The sequence below is a fragment of the Carassius auratus genome, chromosome 40 (genome assembly GCF_003368295.1).
Source record: "Carassius auratus strain Wakin chromosome 40, ASM336829v1, whole genome shotgun sequence".
NCBI classification, from domain to species: Eukaryota; Metazoa; Chordata; class Actinopteri; order Cypriniformes; family Cyprinidae; genus Carassius; species Carassius auratus.
The window spans coordinates 12,117,593-12,144,560 of NC_039282.1; the positions used below are offsets into that span (position 1 = coordinate 12,117,593).

At 39.6% G+C, this 26,968-nt stretch overlaps 2 protein-coding genes across 4 annotated transcripts in view; one reads left to right on the plus strand and one right to left on the minus strand.

Annotated features, from left to right (window-relative positions):
• Window positions 1–26,968, plus strand: part of LOC113058590 (rho GTPase-activating protein 35-like) — a 98,305-nt gene that overhangs the window by 17,363 nt on the left and 53,974 nt on the right. The window lies entirely within an intron of this gene.
• LOC113058589 (uncharacterized) lies at window positions 8,162–18,369 on the minus strand. 2 transcript variants are annotated; one of them, XR_003278014.1, is made up of 2 exons: window positions 10,034–18,369; window positions 8,162–9,611 (listed from the first exon to the last, which is right to left on the minus strand). XR_003278014.1 is itself a non-coding variant. In XM_026226620.1 (2 exons), exon 2 carries the CDS (start codon window positions 16,570–16,572, stop codon window positions 10,321–10,323), a length of 6,252 nt encoding a protein of 2,083 aa, XP_026082405.1. In that variant the 5' UTR covers window positions 16,573–16,838; window positions 17,261–18,369; the 3' UTR covers window positions 8,162–10,320. The 2 variants fall into 2 exon arrangements, 1 of the variants encoding a protein (XP_026082405.1); XM_026226620.1 differs by having other exon boundaries at window positions 8,162–16,838; window positions 17,261–18,369.

The window sequence follows — 26,968 nt, forward strand, 5'->3', positions numbered from 1 at the left end:
TAAAATAAGTTTATGAATATTCTATTACTTCAGCATTTTCTTTTATTATTATTATTATTATTATTATTATTATTATTAATTAAACCATCAAAAGGGAGCTGAGAATCATGAAAATAAAAAATAAATAAAACAAATTTGGAAAAAATTAATTTCTTAGACGTCCTTTTAGATAATTAAACCATTAAAATGGAATCCAAATTAATTAATTAATAAAATGATAAACATGGATTTTCTGGGAAAAATCGAATTAGGGAAAACAAATATATATATATATATATATATATATATATATATATATATATATATATATATATATATATATATAATTTTTTTTTTTTTTAAGTATTTAATTAAATTGCTTAGACATTTTTTGGATGATTATAATTTAATCCAACCATTAAAACAGAATCCATAACAACTAAAATGGGAAAATATTGAACAAAAAAAAAAGAAAACATTCAAATATAATTTGAAAAAAAATATATTATTTTGTTAAAATAGACTTCTTTTTGATAATTAAAATTAGATTGGACTGTAAAAACAATAAAAAAAAAATAATAATGAAAAAACTAAACATGGATTTGGAGAAAAATAAAATCTGAATTTGGGGGGAAAAATACAAAACAAAACGGATTTCATAGGTCCCTATAGTTTCTCAGCCAAGTGGTTTGATTCCTTGTTCTCTTTCTTTATTAACAGACCATATCATAGCATACAAGAGAAGCTCTGGCATACAGTGCGGCTCACATCTCCGCCTCAGAGGCACAAGCGTTCAGCCAAGTTACAGCGTCCATTCCAGCCGCTTGTGTGTGTCGAGCTAATCTTTGGGCAACAAAAGAGGCGTAGAGGAGGAATTTGTGTCATGCATATTAAGGAAAGAAAAGATGACGGCAGTGAAATCTTTTTAGCGTGTGACCGATAAGGCTCTTCCTTTCTGTGTAGTGGTGTTTAAGCCACGTTAAGCTGATTAATTAGTCCTAATCTATGGGTCCCAGACTGAGGCGTAGCTAATAAAGTTAAGCGCCCAAATCGCATCCCACTATTTTGCGGTGTGGAATCGGATGATGATGGAGACGATGGGCAGCCCTGAGTATGTCTCTCTGATAGAGGATAGATCGGATGTGCAGAACGAATGGAGGATGTGGGTGAAGTTCAGAAAATTAGGAGGTTTTCTAGCTTTGTGTTTTAGAGAGGAGTGTAGGAGGTCTGTGGTTTCTCCTTGTTTTAGTATGCATTAGCGGATCGCTGGTTTTGGCAGAGCGGGACTGGATGGCAGCTGCTTCTGCAACACTGTGCAGGGCGGTGGGTTTGCATGCATATTAAAAATGAGTGTGTGAAAAGACAGATTTTAACCCTTGCAATGCACCTCATTGCTATTTACTGGCCATGATTTTGCTTTTACATTGCTATTTGGAAAATCAGCTAATGACATCTACTGAGAGAAGATGTCAGTTTTTTTGTTTGTTTTTTAAAATAACTTTCCTTCTTCACTTGAGTATCTTAATGAAACAAATATGTAAATTAATTTGTGAATAAAAAAAAATATAATGAAACATTAAATGATAACAACATCATCATCATCATCATCTTCATTAATAATAATAATAATAATAATGTTATTTTAATGACATTTTTATATATATATATATATATATATATATATATATATATATATATATATATATATATATATATATATATATATATATATATATATATATATATATATATATATATATATATTAGAATTACTAACAATTAAATTGCATATTGTTTTTTTAGTTTTAGATTTATTATCAAAAATATTTATTTTTCCCAGCCTGAAATTTTTTTCTCTGCAACAAATGTTTTGTAATCTCCTCAAAGCTTAATCTTTTTTTTTCTGAATAACTGTTAATAAACAATTGCTGAATTACAGTTTGTATCTGTTAATCAGCTGAACCGGTCGAAGCACTTTTAAGTTGCTGATGACAGCGAATAGATGTTTTTCTCTCGACCCCTGCCTGAACCGCAGCACGTATCTCTTTCACCAGATTCCCTTCTTGGTTTCCTATTGTGCTTTCCTTTCCTAGTTTGCCTGTTCGTACTCTCCCCCTCTCGTCGCTCTCTCTATTTTTCTCTTTCGCTGACACACTATCGCTCCAGTTAGCTGCAGTTGACCCATCCCCCCTGAATTTTACCCACATTCCCCAGTTCCTGCAGCCTGAAGCATCCCAGTGCCCTTGTATGTGCATAACCTGTATGTGCTGACTCATGGAGCTCTGTGGTGTGTGGATCTGTGTAGATGGTCCACCCTTGACACCCCGAGCTTGTTATTGTGCTTCTGGAAGCTCACTCTTATGGTAATGGCATTCAGCAGGCCTATCAAATACTGTGATAGAGAGTGTTACAGTGTGAATACAGATTCTCCATTGACTCCAAACACCTGTATTTAGATGTGCTTGCTATAAAGTTACTGCTATTGCTCATACAAGGGGATTTTGATATGACGACCATGCTTTCGATTTCTTAAATAATAATAATAATAATAATAATACTAATAATAATACAATTAATTTTGATGGCATAAAATAAAAATGCCAGGGTGATACAACTTTACTGATATCATAATGAAGGGAAAAGCATGTATTACTTCCTCAAAGAAAAAATATTTTTTATTTTACAATACTACTTATTATAATTTGGAATACTTTTTTTGTTGAATCAAAGTGGTGCAACCAACATGCTGCAAAAAAAAAGGAGGATCATCTGATAGTCTCATAAAATATACTACTTTGACTTTCCCAAAAGCTTAATGATATTTATGAGTAATTCTTTATTTGTGCTTTGGGTTCATGAATAATTCACTTTTATTAAATAATTTATTTACCTGAAACTTAAAGATTAAGATGTTTACACTCGCATGCATTCAAGGAGTGGGGAAAATATGACTTTTTACTTTGTTACACTGCATGAATTTTTCATTCTTAAATAGTAATTAAATTTAAACTTTAATTTGAAACTTAAAAGGATAGATTACCTTTCAAATGTTTTTTTGGATTTTATGCATTAATGTTTTAGTTATATGAACAAATTATATATATATATATATATATATATATATATATATATATATATATATATATATATATATATATATATATATATATATATATAAATATATATATATTTTTATTTTGTATATACATATTATTCTTTTTTATTTTTTAATTTGTTTTTGTTACACCACTTTACACCAATTTTTAATTATCTATGTTTATGAATACATATACGTGTACGTAAAAAAAAAAATATATCAATGTTTGAAATCTTTTTTAGTAGATTTTTATTTTCTTATTTATCAATGAACCATAACTTTTTTATTCTGATTGGTCTTGTGTTTTTTGGCATGACAGCTGATAAAATGGACATTTGTCAGAGTCATCAACACATTCCTCCCATTTCTTTCTGCGCCATTATACACTGCTTTGCCTTGCTTCACTTTTCTTAGTGGATAATTACATGCACCACAATTACATTATGCCATGTGTAACCCAGCACAGCATTTATAAATTATCTCGCAAATCCTCTGTTATCAAGTTAATCTCGCTCAAGTTTCACATTTATAAATGAGTAGAAGCTAAATTAGTAGACGCTAACTGACAAAGTAATGGTCCACACAAGTAGCGATGCACAAAGTCCTTGTGCAACCCTGGGTGGTTCAGTGAGGCTGGCATTGTACTGCAGTTTAATCGATAGGCCTCTGTAGAGCCCCTTTCACACTTCCATTCCGGCAAATACACAGGTAAAGTGTTCCTGCAATTGTTCCCTGGTCACTAGATTTTGAACTTTCACACTGCCAGTGATGACCCGGGATATGTGCGTGCTTTCACACACAACCCCTGAAGATCCCGTAACGACACGTGACATCAGCGCGTGACGTGTAATGTACGAGTCGACAACGCTAGGCATGTTATACTTTCACTGAAGCAAGCAAACGATCTCTGCGTCAGCGCGGAAAGTGAGGAACTAACTGATCTCTGCTTCATTACAGTTTGCACATATGTTTTCGTCGCAAACGTTGATCTTCCTTCAAAACAGCCGGTAAAAGAGTCGTGCGATAACACGCATCATCACTTCGACACGGCATTGGATCTGGCTTTTGTTCACACAGCGCTCGTTCCGGATCGATTACCGCAATGTTACTAGGTCCCCGACCCGGGTTCAATTCGGTAATCAATCCCGGGACATGGTTGCTTTCACACAGAAGGCGACCCGGCAATTTTCCGGCAATATGACGGGCCCGACGTGCAGTGTGAAAGGGGCTTAGGTTAGATGACCAGCTTTGCTCTTTTTAACTGTCTGTCGGTCTACTTTGTGTCGCGCTCTTTCTCACCTGAAGCTTTTGGTTGCAATCCTGCCTGTCTCTCTAACCCGTTTCCTCTCTGCAAAGTTTCTTTGTTCCTGTCCAACTGCAGGGAGTCTGGAAGTGTGATAGCTGTGTGGAAGTTGTTGATTAGACTCCAGAGTGCTCAGGGCTGTTTTGTTTGGCCGCTGAATGGACCGCGAGCTTGGGAAGAGTCACGGTTCAAAGAGAGCTTGGAGCAAGTGACCTCTTGTCTCATAGAGTCAGAGGAATGAGCTGAATTTCCAAACTAAGGAACCGTATCAAGAAACACAGCATTGGTGGTTTAGCATAAAAAGGAAAAGTGAGTCAGCAAGTATGTTTCTAGAAAGGATAATTTCTTGTGTTTAATCAGTAAACACATGTGCGTGTCTCATGAAGATTTCCTCAGACAGTCATAATACATTCTGGAGTAGTCGTAGCGTATTCGATATTAATTGATATTAAACTTGTTTTTCTATTGTGATTAGAGTCCAGTCATCTCTTGGCTCTGCTCATGACCCTGACTGCCCTGTTTATTCAGAATTACAGCATGTTTGCTTGCGGCGCTGACTGTATGGTCAGGTTAATATGTATTAGCTGGATTAGTTAATATGTATTAGCTGGATCTACCTTCATGTGTGTGTGTGGCCTTGACCGATATGATCAAATTCTCAGAGCAAACTGCAACACTGGAGCGCAAATTCTAGTGCACTTTCATCTCATGCTAACACAGCTGGACCGCGACCGGGAATATGACGTAGATTTTAACATAAGTCACAAAGGGGGTGTTCTTCAAGAAGAGTGTGAATTGAAAAGAACAGTATGTCTAGAGACACGTCTTTTAAAAGTCAAACTTCTTTTAACTTAAGCTCTGCATTGTTTTTTTTTTCTTTGAGGTTTACATTTTTAAAATGCTAATATCCCCAAAACTCTACAAAAGATGGACAATGGTCAAACACATCCATAAACATCATATTGCAGACTTTAATTTACAATCATATAATTTAAAAGTGCCCCAGTATAGTTTTTTAGAAAATTACCTTTCATGCAGTGTGTAATGTAGTTGTATGTCAATATAAACAATCAAAAATAAACGTATTGTCTCTCATAAGAAAGTGTCGACTCTGAACCGTTGAAACGAGTCATTTTAAATTTGAATCACATTCCACAAAATTCATACGTCACAAATTCTTGCATTTGCATAATGCCGTGAAAAAAAATGCTGTAGCTTATTCGTGTAGATAGCGTAACGTCGAGAAGATGCTGTGTTGTCAAAATTAGTGTCTTAATGCTTGCAATAAATCTTTTACGCGTTGTAAATATTTAACTCCATTAGCACAGGGCGGAGCTTGGGTTGGCCAATTTAATTGCAAGCACAAATGCAGTGGCAGCGCTGTATATGAGATTGTTGCAATATAAAAAAAATGTCAACTTGAATTTTAGATGAGATTAATTGTGATTAATTTGAGAAAAAGTGTGCGATTAATTTTCTTTAATCAATTGACAGCACTACCAAATAAATTAACATTGCCATATCCATCACCATGCTAAAATCTTCAGAGAGCTGAGCTGAGAGAGTGTGTGTATATATATATATATATATATATATATATATATATATATATATATATATATATATATATATATATATATATATGTGTATATAGGGGGCTATATATACATGCATGCGATTGTCATGCATGTCTCATCAGTAAAGCAGGTTCTGTGATTAGCAGTTAATGTCCATCACCTGCTTTCAAATGGAGCCACACTTACTACACAGAGCCGTAGTTTGCTGAAAAGCTAGGCAATATTGCATTCAAAATCGCAGATTAATCTTTCTTTAACTGTTCTATCTGATTATTAAACATACTTCTATTCGTATTAGACAGAACTGTTAACAACGACAGTAAACAAGAGAGAGAGTGTGAACACCATTGCCGCGTTTCCACCGAAATTACTGGGAACATTTGTACCAGGAACTTTTTTCCCAGGAACTTTTTCCCCCCAGACCTGTTGCTTTCTGCGTTTCCACCGCGGTGTAAAGTACCGGGAAGATTAGGCAAATAGACTTTTGACGTAGGTCTGCGCGCGTTTCTCAATACAAAGTACCGCTGATTAAAAAAAAAAAAAAAAAAACAAGTACGCTGATTTTGGACGTGCATCATCGGTAGTTAGTTCTGACTTCGTGCATTCGACTGGGGAGTGTGATGTCCGCGACGACTCGGATCCTGTAATTTTCCCCTCTGTATATTTACAATTAAACCAAATAGGATATAAAATACCACTGCCTCCTTTCGTTTTCATTTAAACATAATAACAGCTGCAGAAATGTACTTAGTTCAGGGATATGTTTAACGTTTTATACAGCCATTACAATGAAACGAAATATTATATAGACTTGCCTTTTTTATTTTCTTTTGAACATATAGATAAATTGAATACAGACCAAAGAAAACCTGTTAGATTTACCCCGCAGCTGAATTATATGTTATGTTTTAACCACTAAAGAGACATCAGAGCCAGCGGCACATATCAGAAGGTCTATCCGAGGTGAGACTGCTTCTGGTCGGATACATGAGGACTGAGCTCCCGCTGATCGAGTGGAGCTTACCGTCTCTGAGATCGGCGAAACACATTTTTAAGTAGGTTCTGTCTTTATAAATAAACCATAGATTTGAGTTTTAAACAACTACATTCTCGCCTGAAATACTTTTAAAATTACATTTCATGACACAATAACAGTAATATTTGAAAATGATCCGAATAAATGGTGGTTGAACTCAACCAGTGCTGCGTGAACTCAACCAATCAGGATGTTTAGCGCCAAAGTCCCACCCCCGAAAATTCCGGAACTTAGAAAAAGTACCACCTCGCCAGTAGAGACTTTTCATTTTTTTACCCGGAACTTTATTTAGTTCCTGGTTCCTGCGGTGGAAACACACCAAGTACCAGTCCAAAGTCCCTAGTTCCTGGGTAAAGTTCCTGCGGTGGAAACGCGGCATATGTGTGCTCAGGCGCTGCCTTTCTCAGCGCTGTCAAAATAAAAGTCCCACCTCGACCACATCGGCCAAGCAGAAAAACTTATCAGCCGATGCTGATATTTGAAAAATGCCAAATAGCGGGCAATATATCGGTCGACCACTCATCAATAGTACCGATGTCTGTACCATTTGGTACAAAATTTTAAAAAATGTGACGATACCACATTTTGATACCACCATTGTGAGTGCTGCTGTGTGGATTCTCAATTATCTCTGATTGGCCATTGTGTTCTCGTGCTCAACAGATGCCTGTGATTGGCTACAGTGATCACCGTTTCACCGAGCGCTTACACAGATACACATGGGAGTGTTTGAAAGCCACGTCTATCAGCTGATCCCTAAAATATCTGCGTTCCCTCACACGGACTTACTTAAAGATCACTACAAATCCCGCTAGCTCTGCTAAACTGTACTTACTATGTCTAGATTTTTTTTGCCCCACAGAACCTTCCCTGAACCTAGCCAAGATCAGCGTGGCCTCTCAGTCAGTATCCTCCTCTATCCTCCCTGGCTCTGAGGCTCAGAACGGAGCTCTTTCTGAGAACATTGCAATGAATTGCTGTTTTGTCCCTTCTGCTCTCAATAACTGTTGGCGCTAACAGAAGACTTGGCTGCAGAAATTGTATCCTATTTTGATTATGGATGACCGTAAATGTCAGGAATAATGCATTAGTACGGTTCCTTAAGGATCCCTTGAACTCTCTTGATGTGTGCAGAAACCAAAAGTGTGGCCGGTTTTTTTTTTTTTTTTTTTTTTTAATGGCTAATAGGTTTTATTTTTGTTGTGCACAATCCTTTCCCCGTCAAGACCTGCCCCCCTTGGACCAAACGATTCCTTTGTTTGAGACATCCATTTTATGCGTTTTTAATGTGAACATTGAATAACTAAAGCTAAAATGGTCAAATAAAGCATTTCCCTTTCTTTGTATTTTGCCTGCTAGCTTAGCATAGCATTAAGTGGTTCAGTAAAGCTCTTTTTATTATTTAGAACCAGGTTTGTTTTTAAATTGCATATCAAAAATTCCATTGCATTACCAAAACTGAAATGGTCAAATGCACGTTTTACTTTTCTTTGTGTTCTCAGTCAGCCTTCAGCTAACAGTCTAAGAGCTTAGTCTACTAGCTTAACATAGCGTTAAATGTCTGCTTCAGAAAAGCTCCTTTGGTTAGCTAGAAAATGACACATTATGTATCACATTATATTGATAAATCTAAATGGTCTTAAATAATTTAGTTTGTGTTTAATTAGCCTTTGCTTAGCAAGCTAACAATTTAGCCTACTAGTTTAGCATAGTGATTTTTTTGATTTTCTACAAAACTACATATCAAATTACATTAACAAAGCTAGATGGTCAGTTTAAAGCCTGATGTTTTAGCTTGGTGTTAGATGCTATAGAAAAGCTAGTTTGATTTAGCTAGAAAATTACATATCACTTTATAGTACCAAAGCTAAATGGTCAATTGAAATATTTTCACTTTGTGTTGTAAGCTGGTCTTCGAATAACAAGCTAACAACCAAGTCTATTGGTGTTAAGAAATTTTATTTTCATTAGCTTGAACAATGTTTTATTTTTCACATAAAATTACATTACCAATGCAAAAACCATCAAACAATTCACTTTTATGTTGTCAGTAAGCCTTCATCTTACAAGTACACAGTTCTCCCTTCCAGCTTAGCATAGCAGTAACAGGTTAAACGAAGTGCTTTTGATTTGCTAGAGCAAGGTATCACAATAGTGTGAGATGGGGAGATAGGATCTTGGCATTATGCATAATTTGTTACTTGCCAGTCAGTTGGAGGTGGAATTTTCTGAAGGAACTTTTTTCACTCTAGAGAGCATTTGATTGGACAAGAATCTGTCCAGTGCAGGATGGGTCATGAATATTTTTGGTCTGTTTTTCTAAAGAGAAGGGCAGTAAACTTCAACGTCTAACTGTATGCTAATTGTAAATGCAAATCTTGTTAGCTTTTAATTATATTCTTGCATATAGATGATTGCATAGCTATCAGACAAGGACTGAAAGACAGATATTGTCAAGTTCCCTCACTCTAGTGAAGTTCAACCCTGCAATTTCCCCCACTTGAAAGGGTATGCTTGCTCTTGAAGGTTTGGACTGGATTTTACTCAATGACCAGGAATCAATTCTTTCTTTTCTTTCTTTTATTTGAAAGTTGCCATGGCCAAAAGCAGGTAAAAAACCTTAAACACAAATACAAGTAATCAAGAAAATATACAATAAACCCAAGTAACCATATTAAAGCATCAAAACCCAGGATCAAATACTTAAATTTAAACACAAATTAGTCTTGAAAATACATTGAAAGAAAAACCCCATATCTAGAGCACCCAAATAAATTGAAGACACTTTTAAAGCACTACTCAAATAATTCTACCCTTAAACTCTAACAGCTTTAATCTATAAAACCACAATTTCTCACTTCCAGCTTCCTTAAAAATCTTAACACATTTCTTTTAACTACCTTCATAAATGTTAAATGTATAACACTTTAGCTTACAATCCAAACATGATTTCATAACATTTAAACACATTTTTCCTTAAGCATAATTACATGATTTACTTAAATGTTAAAATCCACCACACTTTACAAACAAATGCTCACCGACTCCTTCCTTGTTCAAACAAGCTTTAGTCCTGCAATATCACTTTTCAGGCCCAGTTTCTCCACACATCTTGCCAACCTGCTTTCTATCCTGTGAGTGACTCTGATTCCCTTAAAATCACTAGATCCTTCCCACCTGGTGACTAATTAACTATCTGCGGCTGGGTGCCACACCTAGCACCAAAACCACCCGGGCAGAAAGGGTGTGGTCTGTAGCTCAGCTCAACACCTCCCACTCGATCTTCCCACGGAAACCGCTGGAAAGATCGCACACAGTAAACTAGTAGTCAGAGATGTCCTCCTGGGCTCCCTGCCTGCTCCTCCACTGGCAGTAGGACCACCAACCGCCGGACATCCCGGTGAAGAATTGTGGACTGAAGGTCCCTCCGAATGCTGGAGACATGATGCTTGGATGTAGGATATTTGGATGCTGATGTTACAGGCCTCACCTCCGGAATACAGGAGCTTGCCACAACTCTAATATTCACATCCCGTACAATGTTTCTAGAATCAGGATTTACACTGATGACTCTTCCAAGCTTAAAGTGGCCCCTCAATGCATTCTGATCACAGAGCCAGACAATATCTCCAATTGCGACATTCCTCTGTGCAGTGTGCCACTTGCTCCTCACGAAAAGATTAGGACCAGCAAGTTGGCTCCAGAATCTCCAGAATTTGTTGACCTGATGCTGCATTTCCTGAAGTCTCTTATAGGGATAGCTTGCAAAGTCAAATGTTTTCCAGTCACCACTTGATGATGCTCGTCCCAGCAGAAGTGTATTTGGCGTGACGTACTGCACTGTATCTTCAAGGCTCTGCACCCTGGCATCAATGGGCCGCTCATTTGCCAGATTAGCGGCAAGCTGAAGAGTCGTCTGAAGCTCGCTGAAACAGAGCCCTGACTCTCTTCCCAGACTCTGGAACGCCTTCTTCACAATCCGAACAGCTGCTTCCGCAGAGCCATTCCGATGAGGTGAATCAGCTGGCAGAATTTTCCAATGCCAGTCAGTTCCATTTTGAGCTGAAGTATCCTCCACAGCAGACCTATCCAGGCTGTCCAGGAACTGATACAACTCCTTCAGAACAGACTTGGCACCAACAAAATTAGTCCCTGGATCAGACCATATCGTCTTAGGGTGGCCTCTAATTGCGGTGAACCTCTGATAAGCCATCAGGAAGCTTTCAGTTGACATTGTGTTGGTGAGCTCCGTATGTATTGCTCTGCTGACCATACAGCAAAATACAACTCCCCAGACTTTCATTTTTACTCTTTTCCTAACATCATCTTTGACCTGATAGGGTCCAAACAGGTCAACGGCTGTGAACTCAAATGGAGATGCTGGCCTGGTTCTCTCTTGAGGCAGATCACCCATAACTTGCTGACATCTTCTCACTCTGGCTTTCTTGCAGACCACACAATTTTCAATGACTTTTCGAGCAATTATTCGTCCCTTGATGACCCATGCTCTCTTTCTCACCTTCAATAGAGTGGCAGCCACACCCTCGTGACCCTTGCTATGAGCTTCCTGAACAAGCAATGTTGAGACCCAGGCGCTGCAAGGTAAAAGAGGGACACTAACTTGGTCTTCATTAAAGGCTTGGACTCGACCACCACAAACCAGTAACCCAGTTTCTTCCTCTTTGAAGACTACCAGCCGGTCTATTGTGGTTGCTGGAAAGGTCACCCCCTCTTGTGTGGCAAGAAACAGATCCCTTAAAGCATCTTGGCGCTCTATCGTAGTGATGACCCTGGCTGATGAGACTGCCTCCCACTTTGGAGCTCCCAGGATCTTACTTTTAGCTGCAAAGCATTTTGCTGCCCTCCAGACCCAGGCAATGGTCTTAACCAGACGAGTCAGGTTGCTGAACCGTCCTTCATCCACCAGGTTTCGGACAGCAGCCCCAGCAGGTGGCCTTCGATGCTCCAGGTTTAGTGCCTCTTTCACCTTAGCTCTTGTGAGAGCCGCAGCAAATGATTTCTTCTGCATCCTTCCAACACTCTCTCTGGCAGTTACAGATACATCCTTTGCAGACTTAATCGGCCACTCCTCAACCGGTAGACTCAGAAACTTTGGTCCTTGCTGCCATGGTGAATTTTCAGCCAACTCCTTTGGGCCAGACCCACGAGTAATGATGTCAGCGATGTTCAGGGATCCAGGAATCCACCACCAATCCTGAAGTTGTGTGCTGGTTTGGATTTCTCCAATCCTGTTGCCAAAAAAGGTCTGAAAGCCATAGCTCTCACGTTGAATTGAACAAAGTACAGTTTGACTATCAACAAAGTGGTACCATTGCTTAACTTGAATTCGGCTATGTTGCTCAAAGTACCTCTTTAACCTGGCGGTGAATACTGCTCCACATAGCTCTGCCTTGACTGCTTCCCCCTTGTGGTCTAGGGGGGCCAGTTTAGCTTTAGACTCCACCAGCCTCACTGTTGGACCTTGATCACAGTCCCACCGCAGATACAGGACGGCACCATAGGCATGATCGCTCCCATCAGAAAAGGTAATTGCATCAGGCTCAGCTGTCACACTCACTGGTGTCAAGGCTCTAGGGAACTTGACTTTGCTCAGCTCAACGTATTCTTCAAAAAGGCTGATGGCATCTTCTCTGAGATTTTCTGATAGCGCAAGGTCCCAAGTGTCCCTGACAGTGCTGCATTTGTGTTTGGCCTCTTGAAATGCTCTCCGAACCAAAATGGCTCCTTTCTGCTTTACAGGCGTCGTCAGACCAACTGGGTCATACAGCCCAGAAACTTGGCTAAGCAACTCTCGTCGTGTCAGTGGGTCTGGCGTCTGAGATCTCACCTCTTCCTTTTGAAGGTCTTGGCCAACTCTCATCTTTCTCTTCCTCTTTGAAAAGTTTACACCAACCATGACATGAAGCTTGTCATCCTCCAGGGTGTAGCCGAGGCCAAGAGCTTTGTTGTCCTCCTCCTTGAGCTGATTTGGCAGGATTACAGTCTTTGGAGTAGCCTTCTGTTCCTGTTTTCCGAGAGAATCCCGGTCTTGGCCAACTCTCATCTTTCTCTTCCTCTTTGAAAAGTTTACACCAACCATAACATGAAGCTTGTCATCCTCCAGGGTGTAGCCGAGGCCAAGAGCTTTGTTGTCCTCCTCCTTGAGCTGATTTGGCAGGATTACAGTCTTTGGAGTAGCCTTCTGTTCCTGTTTTCCGAGAGAATCCCTCCTACTTTCACCAGAAAAGACCCACGGCTTCAACTTGAACCCTCCTGCTCCCAGGATCTGTTCCACATTTTCTGTGATCACTTTGAGCTGGTCCAAGTTGTTATGGGAGGTCAAGATATCATCAACATAGCTGTCCTCCTCTAGCACCCGACGTTCTTCCTCAAGATGGCTAAACTGGGGGAGATTCGCGGTCTCTCTCATGGCGAGTTGAGCAATACAACCTGCTGGCTTGTCACCAATGTTTACTCTTGTGACTGCATATATGCCAAGCTCCTCCTCTTCAGAGTCACGCCACAGAAACCTATGCAAATGCACTTCCCGATCTTCAAGCCACACTGAATTGTACATTTTCCTTATGTCTCCCAAAGCTGCAAACTCTCCCCTCCGGAACCTGAGAAGCACAGCACGAATGGAATTTAAGACGTCGGGGCCCTTTAACAGGAGGTCATTAAGGCTCACACCTCTACACTTCTGACTACTGTTCCAGACCAGTCTCACCGGAGTTGTGACGGAGTGTGGGTTGGGTGCGATGAGGTGGCTAATGTACCACACTGGGCCAGTCCATGTCTGAAGGACATCTTCAGGCAACTTCATTGCCGCCCCACGCTCGACCATCTCGTGAACTTGAGCAGCATAGGCAGCCTTCCACTCCGGCTCCCTGGTCAGCTGCCTCTCCGTCCTGAGGAAAGTTGCCTCAACTGCACACCTATTACTTGGTAATGTGGCTGGATCTTCTACCCAGGGGTACCTGGCGTGCCAGTGAGGAGTCTCACTGTGCTCATCAGCAACTACATATGTTAGCCCATTCTTTACCACCTCCAGCTCCCTTTCTTCTGCGAGGGTCATTTCTTTGCCGCCTGGCTGGCAGTTTCCACAGCGACAACCCCCACATTTTGGGATGCAGCCAGCACCGATGCTATCCCATTTCCACCACTCGAGGAAGCTAGACGTAGTAGTCCCACAACTGAATCCCTGAAGTTGCTGGCTTTGTTGACGATTAATGGGAATCACGCAGGTGTGTTCTTCATATTTTACCGCAGCAGTTCTCATAGACCTTGCGAAATGCGTTCTCGATGTGTGGGCTGAAACAGTTACCGCCTCGAACAACTCAGGATGGGTTCCAGCAACGGTCTTTCCCATTGGTCCGTCCCACAACACAAGGTCCCCCACAGTGCGGACTTTCTGCGGAGCCAGCTGTCCTTCCTTGTGACTTACAAGGAGGTGGATCTCCCTTGGCCTTGCCAGGTCACTGAGTGGAATGTCTGGGAAGAACTCTTGTAGTTTTTTAGCAGACACATGTCTTTGAATGTCTGCAATGCTGTCTAGGCCATAGCAAACCAGCTGGTGGGATCTGAGAGTGCCTCTTAAGGTGTTGACCCGAATTTTCAGGAGGTACCGCTTTGTCTTGACAAAGGCTTTCATGCCTCCTACACCATGGACTACAAGCGTGATGTCTTCACTTCTGAGATTGAGCCGACCTGCTGCCTCATGGGTGATATAATTTGTATCGGAAGCTAGGTCGATAAGGGTTCCAATTTTCTGCCCAGCATTTGCTGTTACCTCCAACAGCATCATGATGACAGGCCACTCCGCTAGGCCCCTCTCTACCAGAAGACTTGAATGACTCTTTGCAAGATGGGAGGTGCTCGCTGCCGTGTTACAGAATGCATCCCGACATTGTTTGGCTAATTCAGGTGAGAGTTTTCTGAAGAATTCCTCCTGGGCCTCGGTGTAATTCCTCCAGCTCTCACCTCCCACTGTGGTTTTTCTCCTCCTCTGAGCTGTACTGTCTCTGGATACCTCAGCACTGGGACACAGATAATAGTGATGGTCTGCAACTCTCTGCTCTCTACAATCAGGACTTTTGCACAGAAACAAAGTTTTGCAGTGATTACCCTCGTCATGGACCTCCAGACATTTCCAGCAGGCTCCCAGCTTCCGCACCGCATCCTTCTTCTCTGTGAGCTTGAGCACACGAAACCTTTTGCAGAAGTACAGTTTCTTCTTATGCTTGATGTCCCCACAGATTACACATCCTGAGAGGTTGCTACTTGACTGGATTGATGCTCTGGTCCTAGCCTGCCTTTGTTCAGGCCGGTTTTCTTTCCTCAGTGGCTCTTCATCCCTCAATTGATCCAGCTGTTCGTAGATGCTCTCTTGACTCTTGAGAAAGGCCAGAAGATAGTCGAAGCGCTTCTCTGGGTCAGTACTGCTTCTCTCAGCTGCATAAAGAAGCCACTCTTTCTTCAGTGCATCTGGAAGCTTACTTTCAATCGACTTTGTCACCAGAGGATTCTTTAAAGCACCAGTGTCACCCAGGTCACTCAGGTCTTCAAGGGCCTTCTCCACGGCTTGGATGAGCTCAACAATTTTCTTGGGCTGGTGACATTTTGCAGCTGGAAGTCTCTGGAGCTCCTCTACTATTTCAATAGCAATCGCAGTTTGGCTTCCAAACCGATTCTCTAGGACACGAAGAATGTCATCTGCTGTGTTATAGGTCATCAATCGAAGATCTCTCATTAATTTCTCATCCAAGCTGTCAAGAAGCTGAAACTTTTTGACTTCTTTTGACCCAGTGGGTTCTCCTTGCCTCTGGAGGGCCTCCCAGTCCCTTTTCCAGCGATGAAAGTCTCGCCTGATGCCAGTAAACTTGGGGAGGGAAGTAGGCTTCAGTCTAATGGCTGCTGTTGGATAGCTGATAGAAGCTGCACTCACAACTCTTTCGGCATCTTCTTTAGCTTTTACTTGAATGAACTCAGCTTTTCTTGACATTAACTTGGGGATGATCTGCTCAAGACCTCTGACCCGCAGCTGGAAACCTTGTCGTTCAGCAGCAGGAGCCCAACACTTCCACTGTGCGTGCAGCTCTTTTGCCCTCTTAACCAGTTTTTCCATGTAATCAAACATGAAGTCATAAACCTCTTTATTTCCACCAGGTCCAAAGGATACCACCCTCTCTACTTCCTCCTCCGCAGCCTTCACTGCCATTGTCAGTTCCTCTTCTCCAAAGTTGGTCCAGAGTGTCTTTTGGATAAGCTCTTTGAGCTCATTCAACCTCATCTCGCACTCACTTGCGGTTTTCCCAATGTCGGCCTTTTGCTGCTCATTCAACCTGGGAACTCCTTCGGAATCTGGATCCAGCTCGGCTTCTACAAGGTACTGGGCCCCTACATCATCATTGGCTTCCATGACCTTGTTGGCCTCAATTATGAGCTTTTTGAAACTGTCCCTGAGCTCCTCTTCAGGTGTGATGGCATACATTCGGACTACGTTGTTAGCCAGCCGTGAGAATTGTCGCTTTGCGGATGTCCTATTGTTCTTTAGCTGCTCCAGTGTCTTTGAGTCAGCCATCTTTTCAGCAGGATTGGGTTGGAGGATTTCCTGTTTTATCAGGCCTGGCTGGTTGCTGTTCAGGATTCTTTGTTCCAGTCTTCACAGCGGTTTTTTACTGTCAAGTTCCCTCACTCTAGTGAAGTTCAACCCTGCAATTTCCCCCACTTGAAAGGGTATGCTTGCTCTTGAAGGTTTGGACTGGATTTTACTCAATGACCAGGAATCAATTCTTTCTTTTCTTTCTTTTATTTGAAAGTTGCCATGGCCAAAAGCAGGTAAAAAACCTTAAACACAAATACAAGTAATCAAGAAAATATACAATAAACCCAAGTAACCATATTAAAGCATCAAAACCCAGGATCAAATACTTAAATTTAAACACAAATTAGTCTTGAAAATACATTGAAAGAAAAACCCCATATCTAGAGCACCCAAATAAATTGAAGACACTTTTAAAGCACTACTCAAATAATTCTACCCTTAAACTCTAACAGCTTTAATCTATAAAACCACAATTTCTCACTTCCAGCTTCCTTAAAAATCTTAACACATTTCTTTTAACTACCTTCATAAATGTTAAATGTATAACACTTTAGCTTACAATCCAAACATGATTTCATAACATTTAAACACATTTTTCCTTAAGCATAATTACATGATTTACTTAAATGTTAAAATCCACCACACTTTACAAACAAATGCTCACCGACTCCTTCCTTGTTCAAACAAGCTTTAGTCCTGCAATATCACTTTTCAGGCCCAGTTTCTCCACACATCTTGCCAACCTGCTTTCTATCCTGTGAGTGACTCTGATTCCCTTAAAATCACTAGATCCTTCCCACCTGGTGACTAATTAACTATCTGCGGCTGGGTGCCACACCTAGCACCAAAACCACCCGGGCAGAAAGGGTGTGGTCTGTAGCTCAGCTCAACAGATATCCAACATTTTTAAATGCAAGTTGTGCACAACTGTGACAAGAGCTGCTGCACTTCAAGAAATGTTTGCTTCGCATTCGCTTTGGTCAGTTAGCCACAGCTTTGATATTTTTGCCGCTTAGCTTTTGTTCACATCAGTCCCAGTCACTTTGTGCATTCTAGGTCCAAACACACACACACACACACACACACACCCTTCCAAGCATTGCCTACAGCAAAGTGTTCTCTGCTAGGCCTGAAACGCAACTCTCTTCTCTCATTCTGACTCTTTCTCTGTCACTCACTTATATATAGTTGAAAGAAAGAAGCCCTTATCTTCCTCACCAGAGACTGTTAGTTCATGTTTCTGCATGCAAATGAATAAAAATTCAATGTCCGCTCACTTCCTCTCGCGCACACACACTTAGCCTGATAGAAAAGCAATAATGTGTGTGAGGAGGGAGGTGCTGTCAGGCAGACATGCCATGGCTGATAAATGCCGCGGCTGTGTTGTCACTGCAGTCAGGTTTGAGTTCTTTTGTGCTCTGCGTGTAGCGCCTGCACCTCACATAATGTAACCAGACTCCCAGAACTCCATGTGGGTGTGTGTTTGTGTTTTCCTCGGCATGTCTTTGTTTGTTTATGCCTGGGCAAGACCGTTTAGATAAAGCAATCATTCCGCCCGTCCTCTGCTAACGCCTGTAGCCACATTCATTCGATCTGATAAGACGTAATGTTCATTTCCCTGTGAAATTCTTTCCTTCCTCCACTTCCCTTGCTTTTCTTTCTTCACACAACATTGACATGCGAGGGACAAGATCAGCTCAGAGTATCTCCATTCTGTTATCTTATGATTACAGTACTTCTGACACAGAGTAAACTTGTACTGTAGAGTCATTCAGAAGGGTTTCTCTCTAAAACTTTGTCTTGTTAATTTAAATTTTTTTTTTTTTTTTTTTTTTTTTTTTTGTGTGAGAATAAAAAAAAAAAAATACACAGTAAACGTTCAAAGTTCAAAAGTTTGGGGCTAGATATATATATATATATATATATATATATACACAGTACAGACCAAAAGTCTGGACACACCTTCTCATTCAAAGAGTTTTCTTTATTTTCATGACTATGTAAATTGTAGATTCACACTGAAGGCATCAAGGGCTATTTGAGCAAGAAGGAGAGTGATGGGGTGCTGCGCCAGATGACCTTGCCTCCAAAATCACCGGACCTGAACCCAATCGAGATGGTTTAGGGGTGAGCTGGACCGCAGACAGAAGGCAAAAGGGCCAACAAGTGCTAAGCATCTCTCGGGGAACTCCTTCAAGACTGTTGAAAGACCATTTCAGGTGACTACCTCTTGAAGCTCATCAAGAGAATGTTAAGAGTGTGCAAAGCAGTAATCAAAGCAAAAGGTGGCTACTTTGAAGAACCTAGAATATGACATATTTTCAGTTGTTTCACACTTTTTTGTTATGTATATAATTCTATGTATAATTCCACATGTGTTAATTCATAGTTTTGATGCCTTCAGTGTGAAAACTCTTTGAATGAGAAGGTGTCCGCAAACTTTTGGTCTGTACTGCATATATATATATATATATATAAAGCCATTAATTTCAATTAACGAGAAGTGTGTAGTTCCGGTGACCGGTACTTCCGGTTCGACAACGCCATTTTCGCTGACGCCGTCTTGTGTTTAGTGTTATTCAGAGCATGCAGTGAGACAGCGTGAGCAAGGCACCGCCCACCCAGCCAATCATCATCGGATTTGCAACGGTGTCACGCAGCTGATGTGTAGCCACTAGCCAAAACATGACACCTCATGCTTTATTCAGCCAAACTGTAGTAATGCGACACTTTACATTCTCAGTGAAGATAACGGCGATGCAACAATGGAAAAAAGTAATTAATTAGATTACTCCATTACTGAAAATTGAACTCCATTAGTAACGCCGTTATACTTAAACGCTGTTACTCCCAACACTGCGAACGACTAATTCACTCGGGAAAGATTTAACTCAAGATTTCAGCAGACCAGTCAGCTGTGTTGTCACCTTAATACTGTAATTGATACAGTGCCCCCAAAAAATCTATATTGGTCGGACTTCTTTACATGTGTAGTTAAAGATGATGCATGCCACAATGGCCATGATGGCGAAATAAGAGCAGGTATGTACATGTACATTGGAGGTTTGAGCGGTTGAACAGGATCAGCTGTATGAAATTGGAGAGGCCTCTGAGGCATTCCTTACATCTCTCAGGAACACAGCAAAGCTTGTGCTTTAGCCACACAAAAAGATAGCCTGAGCCTCTGTCCTCACCGCATCCTCTAGTTCAGCTTCACTTAACCACAAGCACTGCTGAACACTAATAATGATACATGACTGGCAGATGTTTAAGAGGACTATTTCAGTGGGTGCTGTTGTCTGTCTCACACAATTAACTGAGTAATAGGGTGTGTTCTTAGGGCATGATAGGGTCACCTGAGTCAGTCTAGCTTACATAGCAAAAGCACAATCTGAATTTACTGATTCCTAATGACAAATAACTGGCCTCCTTTAAACAAACAAACAAAGATATCAGTTCTTGTTTCTTTAGAGATGTTCTTGGTAATGGACCAATGAATTGTGAGTCATGGCAATGACTCTGGACTCTGGACTGCCGTCATCTCACGCCGTGCTGCCTACTAAAGTGTCACTACATATCTTCAAAACTGTTTAATTAGTTATTATTAGTACTATATTAGATAATTTAAAATAAAATTTTTAAACAATTTAAGGAAAAACTAAAAAAATATACATAGCACACAAAATTTGAGTTGTTAGCTTATTTTAATCAATAATTTTGAGTATTATATATGAGTTATGCATATATATATTTATAATCACTTCTTTTGAATCATCCATCCTCTTTTTTTCATAACTCATAATAGGGTATAGAATATGTGCTATACTATTTTGTATAACGGTTGCATCAAAGCGATGTAAAAAGTCGTAAAAGAACACTACACTTTTTTTTGAAAACTCCCCTAGAGGTAAATAGTTTAGTTTAACCGTTTTTTGAACCCGTTCAGCGGATCTTTCGGGTCTGACGGTAACACTTTTAGCTTAGCTTAGCATAGATAGTTGAATCTGATTCGACCGTTAGCATCTCGCTCAAAAATGACAAAATAGTTTCTGTATGTTTCCTATTTAAAACTTGAAGCTTCTGTTGTTACTAACAATTATTGCTACATGTGTGACTGCATCATATAATAACTATTAATTAATAATATTGATAGTTCATCGTCTAGCTGACTACGTCTTGTATTATTATTATTATTATTATTTTTATTTTTTCTAAAATCCTGTCAAACACGCACAAACTACTAGCTACTACTAAATATTGTAGAAACATAATTTTCTATAAAGTTGCTTTGTAACGATTTGTATTGTAAAAAGCGCTATACAAATAAACTTGAATTGAATTGTTACATCGTGTACTAAGACCGATGGAAAATGAAAAGTTGTGATTTTCTAGGCCGATATGACTAGGAACTATACTCTCATTCCGGCGTAATAATCTCGCAGCACCTGAAAATAGTCCCTCAAACTAAAAAAATGTTCTTGTACCCAATGTTACAGTAAACTAAAGTTGAAGGAAAACCCAGTGGACACCTCTCCTTCCTCTTTTTACTGTAACTTCATGTCATGAGTCAATGCTAGTCTTTTCAGGCCACCAGAGGTTTTTTTTTTTGTAAAATGATGTTGAATAGAGTAATTACCGTTTGCCTGACAAGCAAAAAGAAGCTAATTAGAGTATGTGGAGGAGTAGAATTGTTAATCAAGATCCACTGCTATATTCGTAGAGCGTTTGAGTGGATAAATTGGACAAGCTCATAGGGATATGGGCATTTAGCTCAAAGAGATGTCTAGATATCAAGTGCAGCATATTTAATGGTGCTTTCTAAATGCAGACATCATTTCCTCAAAGCCCTTAATCTTCAGTATTAAACTTCAGAGTTTAACACGTCCCACACAGTTTGCTCTATGGACATGAGTGTTACGGTGAATAGTCCAGCTTGTGTGGAAGAGTTGTGCTGGTATTTTTATAAGCTATGAGATGATAAAAACAGGCGTAAAACCCATATACTTTTATTGAAGGAGGGAACCGTATCCTATTTAGGGTTCAGAATAATAACTATTAAAACATGGTACATACTTTTTGCATAGCAGCAACCTGAACAAATGTATATATAATTACTTATAGTTGTTTGTTGGGATAATTGTATTGAATGCACAAAATATTGTTTCATAAAGTTTCACCTTGAAATTGCTAGTAAATTTCAGTAAAAAAAAATAAAAATAAAAAATGTCGTGACAATCAAAACCACAAATAGTATTATTTTGTACAATTTTGTAATTTTAGAAATTCATGTTGTGATTTTAAAGCATTTGGTGTGGTTCTTTCTCACTAATCATCAGTATTAGGATTTTTTCCCTCATACGTATTTTAAGGGTCTAAGAAAACGCCATTCATTCATTTCTTGTTGCAGTTTTCTTCAGTTTTTTCATTCATTGTTGCTTATTGATGCTGAAACCTTGAGCTTCAAGTATTTTCCTGACTCAAGCCTGTGATTGTTGTGTATTTGAGGCAATACAGGCCTAGCAGTGCTCCAGGATCGAACCTCTGAGATCTGACTCAGCGTGTACTGAACTGTACATTTATTAAGGCCTTTGTTGTTTTAAAAGATTAGATTCTGAGAAATCCCTCTCTGTGCAAGCTTGTATTTTGTCCATTTCCTTTAACCTTCACATCATTGTCGTGCCGTTCCTCTTAAGTTCTTCATTTGTGCTGCTGGATGCAGTAATGGATGAAAGTGCACTTAGGGCTCTGCTGCTTTCTGCCATAGCGTTTGCTCACAAAGTGCAGTCAGGGCACTGGGTTATCTGACCTAATTCGTTTATTCCTTTCTCTCCGGCCCTTAGTTTTCCCTTGCCTAAGATTAGATTTTTATCAAAGTACACTCCATTCCTCTCTTGTGTACTGGGCATTATGAATTAACCCCGTTGAAGGTCGTTTGATCAGCATCCCTGCTGGAGTCTCAAGAGCTTGACCATAATTTACGCCGTCCTGCAGAGGAATCTAGGACCTGTCAAGTCGCCCTTCCCTCAAAGCTTGTGTTTAAATGCTTATATAACACTCAAATATATCTCCACAATGAAAAAACTCATAATCGGTCAATAGATCACATGTGGTTGGTAATCGATGGATGTCAGGCGAGCTGAGGGAGAGGAAGTCGAGCCAGTGCAGGTTAACAAATGAAACCAGACTGATGGATAGAGATGAGGAATGTCCAATAACAATGCTGGGCTGAAATGACACGAATATACTTCAACAAATTATTAAATTAGTTTAGTGCTTGAAGTTTGAAGGCTGTGCCAGTCGTGAGGTTGTGAAAACGCAGGTTGGTTGGGGTGGAGATGAAAGCGGAAGAGATCAGGAGAATGCTAAAGCAGAATGAAACAGAAGGGCTGCTAAAAACACTGCAATTGACACAAGCTAAATGTTTTCATTCGCCTTTTTTGAACACATACGTATGGATGTCTGACTTTTTCTTGTGAAACGTTTCTGGGAGACGCTTCTGAGGTCCCTTCACAGTCTGGCCGGCGGAGCCCGCGCTAACACTTTCAGTCTCCGTAGCCCTTCAAGCTGCTGTTTATTCTTCTGTTGGCGGAGGGTACCACTGAGCTGTGAATGTGTGAGGCTTCCTTGCATACTGCTAGCTGCCTTCAACTGCTTTCATGCTGTTTGGCAACATTGGATACATGTGGCTGTTTTGGATGGTGATAGTCCACTACCTTCAAAAGGTAGATGAGGGAATTTCACAGACACAAGCACGTTTGAGCTTCCTTAAGAACCAGTCAGGTATTATTTGTGTGCTTAATAGAACTAACTCTATAACAGCTCAGGGTAGATTTTCAGGGGAAAAAGGTGTAAAGTTTGGTCTATTTTATGCATTTAGCAGACTCTTATTCCATTTGTCCAGTCCAGCCTATTCAAGTTGATTTATGCTACTTTTATATCCTAAACAATCATTTCCGTAGTTATAGTTAATAGTTAATAGTTAATTCTATAGTTCTGTTATCCTTTACAAAAGATGATGGATTTCAGAGGAGTTGCCACTGAGATTTCTGGGAATGCTGACGAATAGCATAGGAGGTGTTCTTGACATCCTTGGTTTGGTGCATCTAGTGGAACAGAAATTACACACTTGGTGCCACTTTGAATGTGTTGGTGTAATAGCCGACTGGTTCCTCTGGTATAAGAGAGAGGCTCTGTGCATCAAGGGCAGTGTTGACGGCTGCTGGTCTGCTGTTCTGAGGAGTCAGTGCAGGCTAAATGAGGCTAATGGCATTCCCCTTCTGAATGCCCATTTAAAATGGAAGAGCAAGCACAAGACCCTCCAACCTCTGGCTGCCTCAGGGCTGTTTTCACAACTGCCAAAGCCAGAGGTGAGTCTGATCGAGCAAGAAAAACACACATACTCTCTCTTTCGTTTATGTGAGCTCTCTCTTTTTTGGTTTTCTTGGGTATCTGGTTGACAAAACAGAAAATGATGATAACCCTAACTAGGGCTGCACAATTAATCGAATTTGTAATCGCAATTACAATTACAGATGACACAATTATGTAATCGTTTAAAGGCACAATTACACCAAAAAAAAAAGTTCACTTACATCATTCTGTGTGCATAAGATATGTTGTTGTTCTCTCTACAGATTATCTTAAACTGTTTTTTTTCCCAATTGTTTGAATTTCTTTGTTTTAATATAACATAATACCATGCATATATTTACTTTGGTTTGGTTTCTCAGAAAAAATAAATAAATAAAATAATAATAATAATTATATATATATATATATATGATATTTGAGGCTTAAAAAAAAAAAGAAGTTTTTCAGGAAGAGTGTTTTCCGCTGGTTTATTTTGATATAACAATATGGCATGCAGTGGCTTCAAACAATGGCATAAAGCTGTTAAAAAAATTATTAAATCTAAATTGTGCTAATCGTAATATATAATCGCAATTACAATTTCAAGGGAATAATCGACAATTATGAGTTTTGTCATAATCGTGCAGCCCTAACCCTAACTAAAAAAAGCCCATCTGTGTTGGTCACCCCTTTGCAGCAATTAGAATGAATGCAGACCAGAGCTTTCTAACTTCAGGAAGAATACAAAACAACAACTTTAAAATCTGCTCAACTCTTTCTGATTAATAGACTGAAAGTCAATATTCGCTGATAATTGTCCTCTCCAATGAACTGAACAAGTCTGTGGGTTGAACACTCTTACTTAAATGCATTTCAAACTGGTTTTATTAATCAAATTAACTAATTAATGTGTACAATCTTACTCGTCAGAATGATTTGATCATGAGTTGCATATCAATATTTCTGTTATGAACTTCATCTAGGGTGGATATTAGAATCTTTAGTGCATGGCATTTGAAGTCCGCTTGAAAGAAAATTCATCCTATCTAATTTTTAAATGCATTATTGATTTTATTTTTAATTAATCATCTGTGTTTTTAGCCTCATATTTAATTACTTGATTATTTTTCATTTGATTTTCCAGTTAAACAACAGACTGTCTAGTGACATATGCCAGATTCTCTCTTAATTTAGTCTGCTTAAACTCTACTGATGGATGGAAACAAGTCCCTGGCCTACTGTTTTGTTTTTTTCTATAATTCGTTAACTCTGAAGCTACTGTTGCTACTTCCGTTTTCTCAGTGACTTTTTATTTCTGTCATATAGCTTCAGAAGACCTCGAATGTAGCACATAAGTTGTATAGATAGACCACATTAGTGATGGTTTAACTGTGGATGTGTGTCATCTTTGGTGTTTGTAGCCTTGTAATTGTATGAAAAGAATGAACAATACATTTTTCAATGTTTTTCCTTCTGTGTTTCACAAAAGTCATTCATTCATATGGAATTTGAAAGCAACATGAGAATTTGTACAAAAATGGATAGAGAAGTGTAATTTTTGAGTAAACCAATCCTTTCATTTTATTCTATTGGTCTTTTTGGGAAAAAATGTCCACAGCCATCTGCCAGTGCTGCAAGAGCTAGTTACTGTGGCAACAAGTAAAACGTCTCTAGTTGACACCGTGGCAGGTTCAGGTGTTTTCATAGTTTTCTTTCACTCTCTAGAGAGTGATTCAGATGTCTTGTGCTCGTTTATCATTTGTTTATTTTTTTTTTCTTACACTCGCCGCCTCTTCCTTAAGTTGTTTGTTAGTTTTGAATGACTTGTTCATTTTCTCTCTTGCACATTGAGAACTTACGCCCCATGTTTTCCAAAGAATAATAAACCAGAAGGGGAAAGTGCACCATCATCTCCTGCTTCAGGTGCTAGCAGCATGTCGGGGCATATATGAGAATTTTACAACACTCTGTTAAGTGAATGTGCCCCATTAGTGAAAAGCTGCTACTACCAAGCCCTGGTAACTCCCTGTCAGATTATTGTATTCTTCTTCTGTATAGTCCTTTATCTCCCTCCCACTTTGTCTTGTTGGTTCAAGTCGGTTGTATCAGCACTGGAATTTATAGGTTTATTACAATGCCATCAAAATGTATATTACCCTATTGAAGGCTTCTCTCTCTGGTTATCAGCAGAACTGCCAGCTGACAGGAAGTACTAAGTACTGGAAATGTGGCTCATAGTGTGCTCTAATTGGACCATTTAAAGGGTAAGTTCAACCAACATTGAAAATTAGCCCATAAATTACTCACCTTGAAGTCATCCTAGGTTTATATGACTTTCTTCTTGCACATGTATCCAGAGTTATTAAATAATTGTCTTTAATCTTTCAAGCTGTTTGATGCCACTCAGCAGGTGTTGTACTGCATCGGTCCTTGAGAAGTTTAATAAAACAAACACGGCTCCGAGGGGTGAACAAAGGCCTTCTGTAGCGAATCGATGCATTATTTGTTAGACAAATATCCGTATTCAAAACATAATAATCACTTTAATCTAGCTTGCGCTCTCTGTTTTTTAAACTGAAGAATTTCGGGAGAAATTACGTATGAGATCAGCGTTGCACATGCGTTGGTGAGTCTTATGAAAACCAACGTGTGTTAACAGGAGCAAAGGAAACAAAGGTTCCTTACTTTAGCAAAGGAAAACCAGTCTCCTCTCGGCTTATATTGAAATCCTTGAACGTTCTTCTTTGCAAATCCTCATTTTGTACTTCTAATTAGTGACCGTTGTTTTGTTTTGATCGCTCCACTTGCGCAGCACTTACCTCATATGTCATTCCCCCAGAACTGCTTCATGTACAACTGTGAGATTAAATTGATTATCACATTTTGAATATGGATATATTTTTCTTACAAAAACGCAACGATTCGCTACAGAAGGCTGTGTGACACTTTTTTTTTTTCATGAATGAGCTTTTTTTTATTAGACTTCTCAAGGACCAATGCAGTGCAACACTCGCTGAGTGTC

What these genes read in the sequence shown, in the direction of transcription:
- LOC113058589 (XM_026226620.1), bottom strand. Translation starts at nt 16,572, where the DNA reads ATGGCTGACTCAAAGACACTGGAGCAGCTAAAGAACAATAGGACATCC.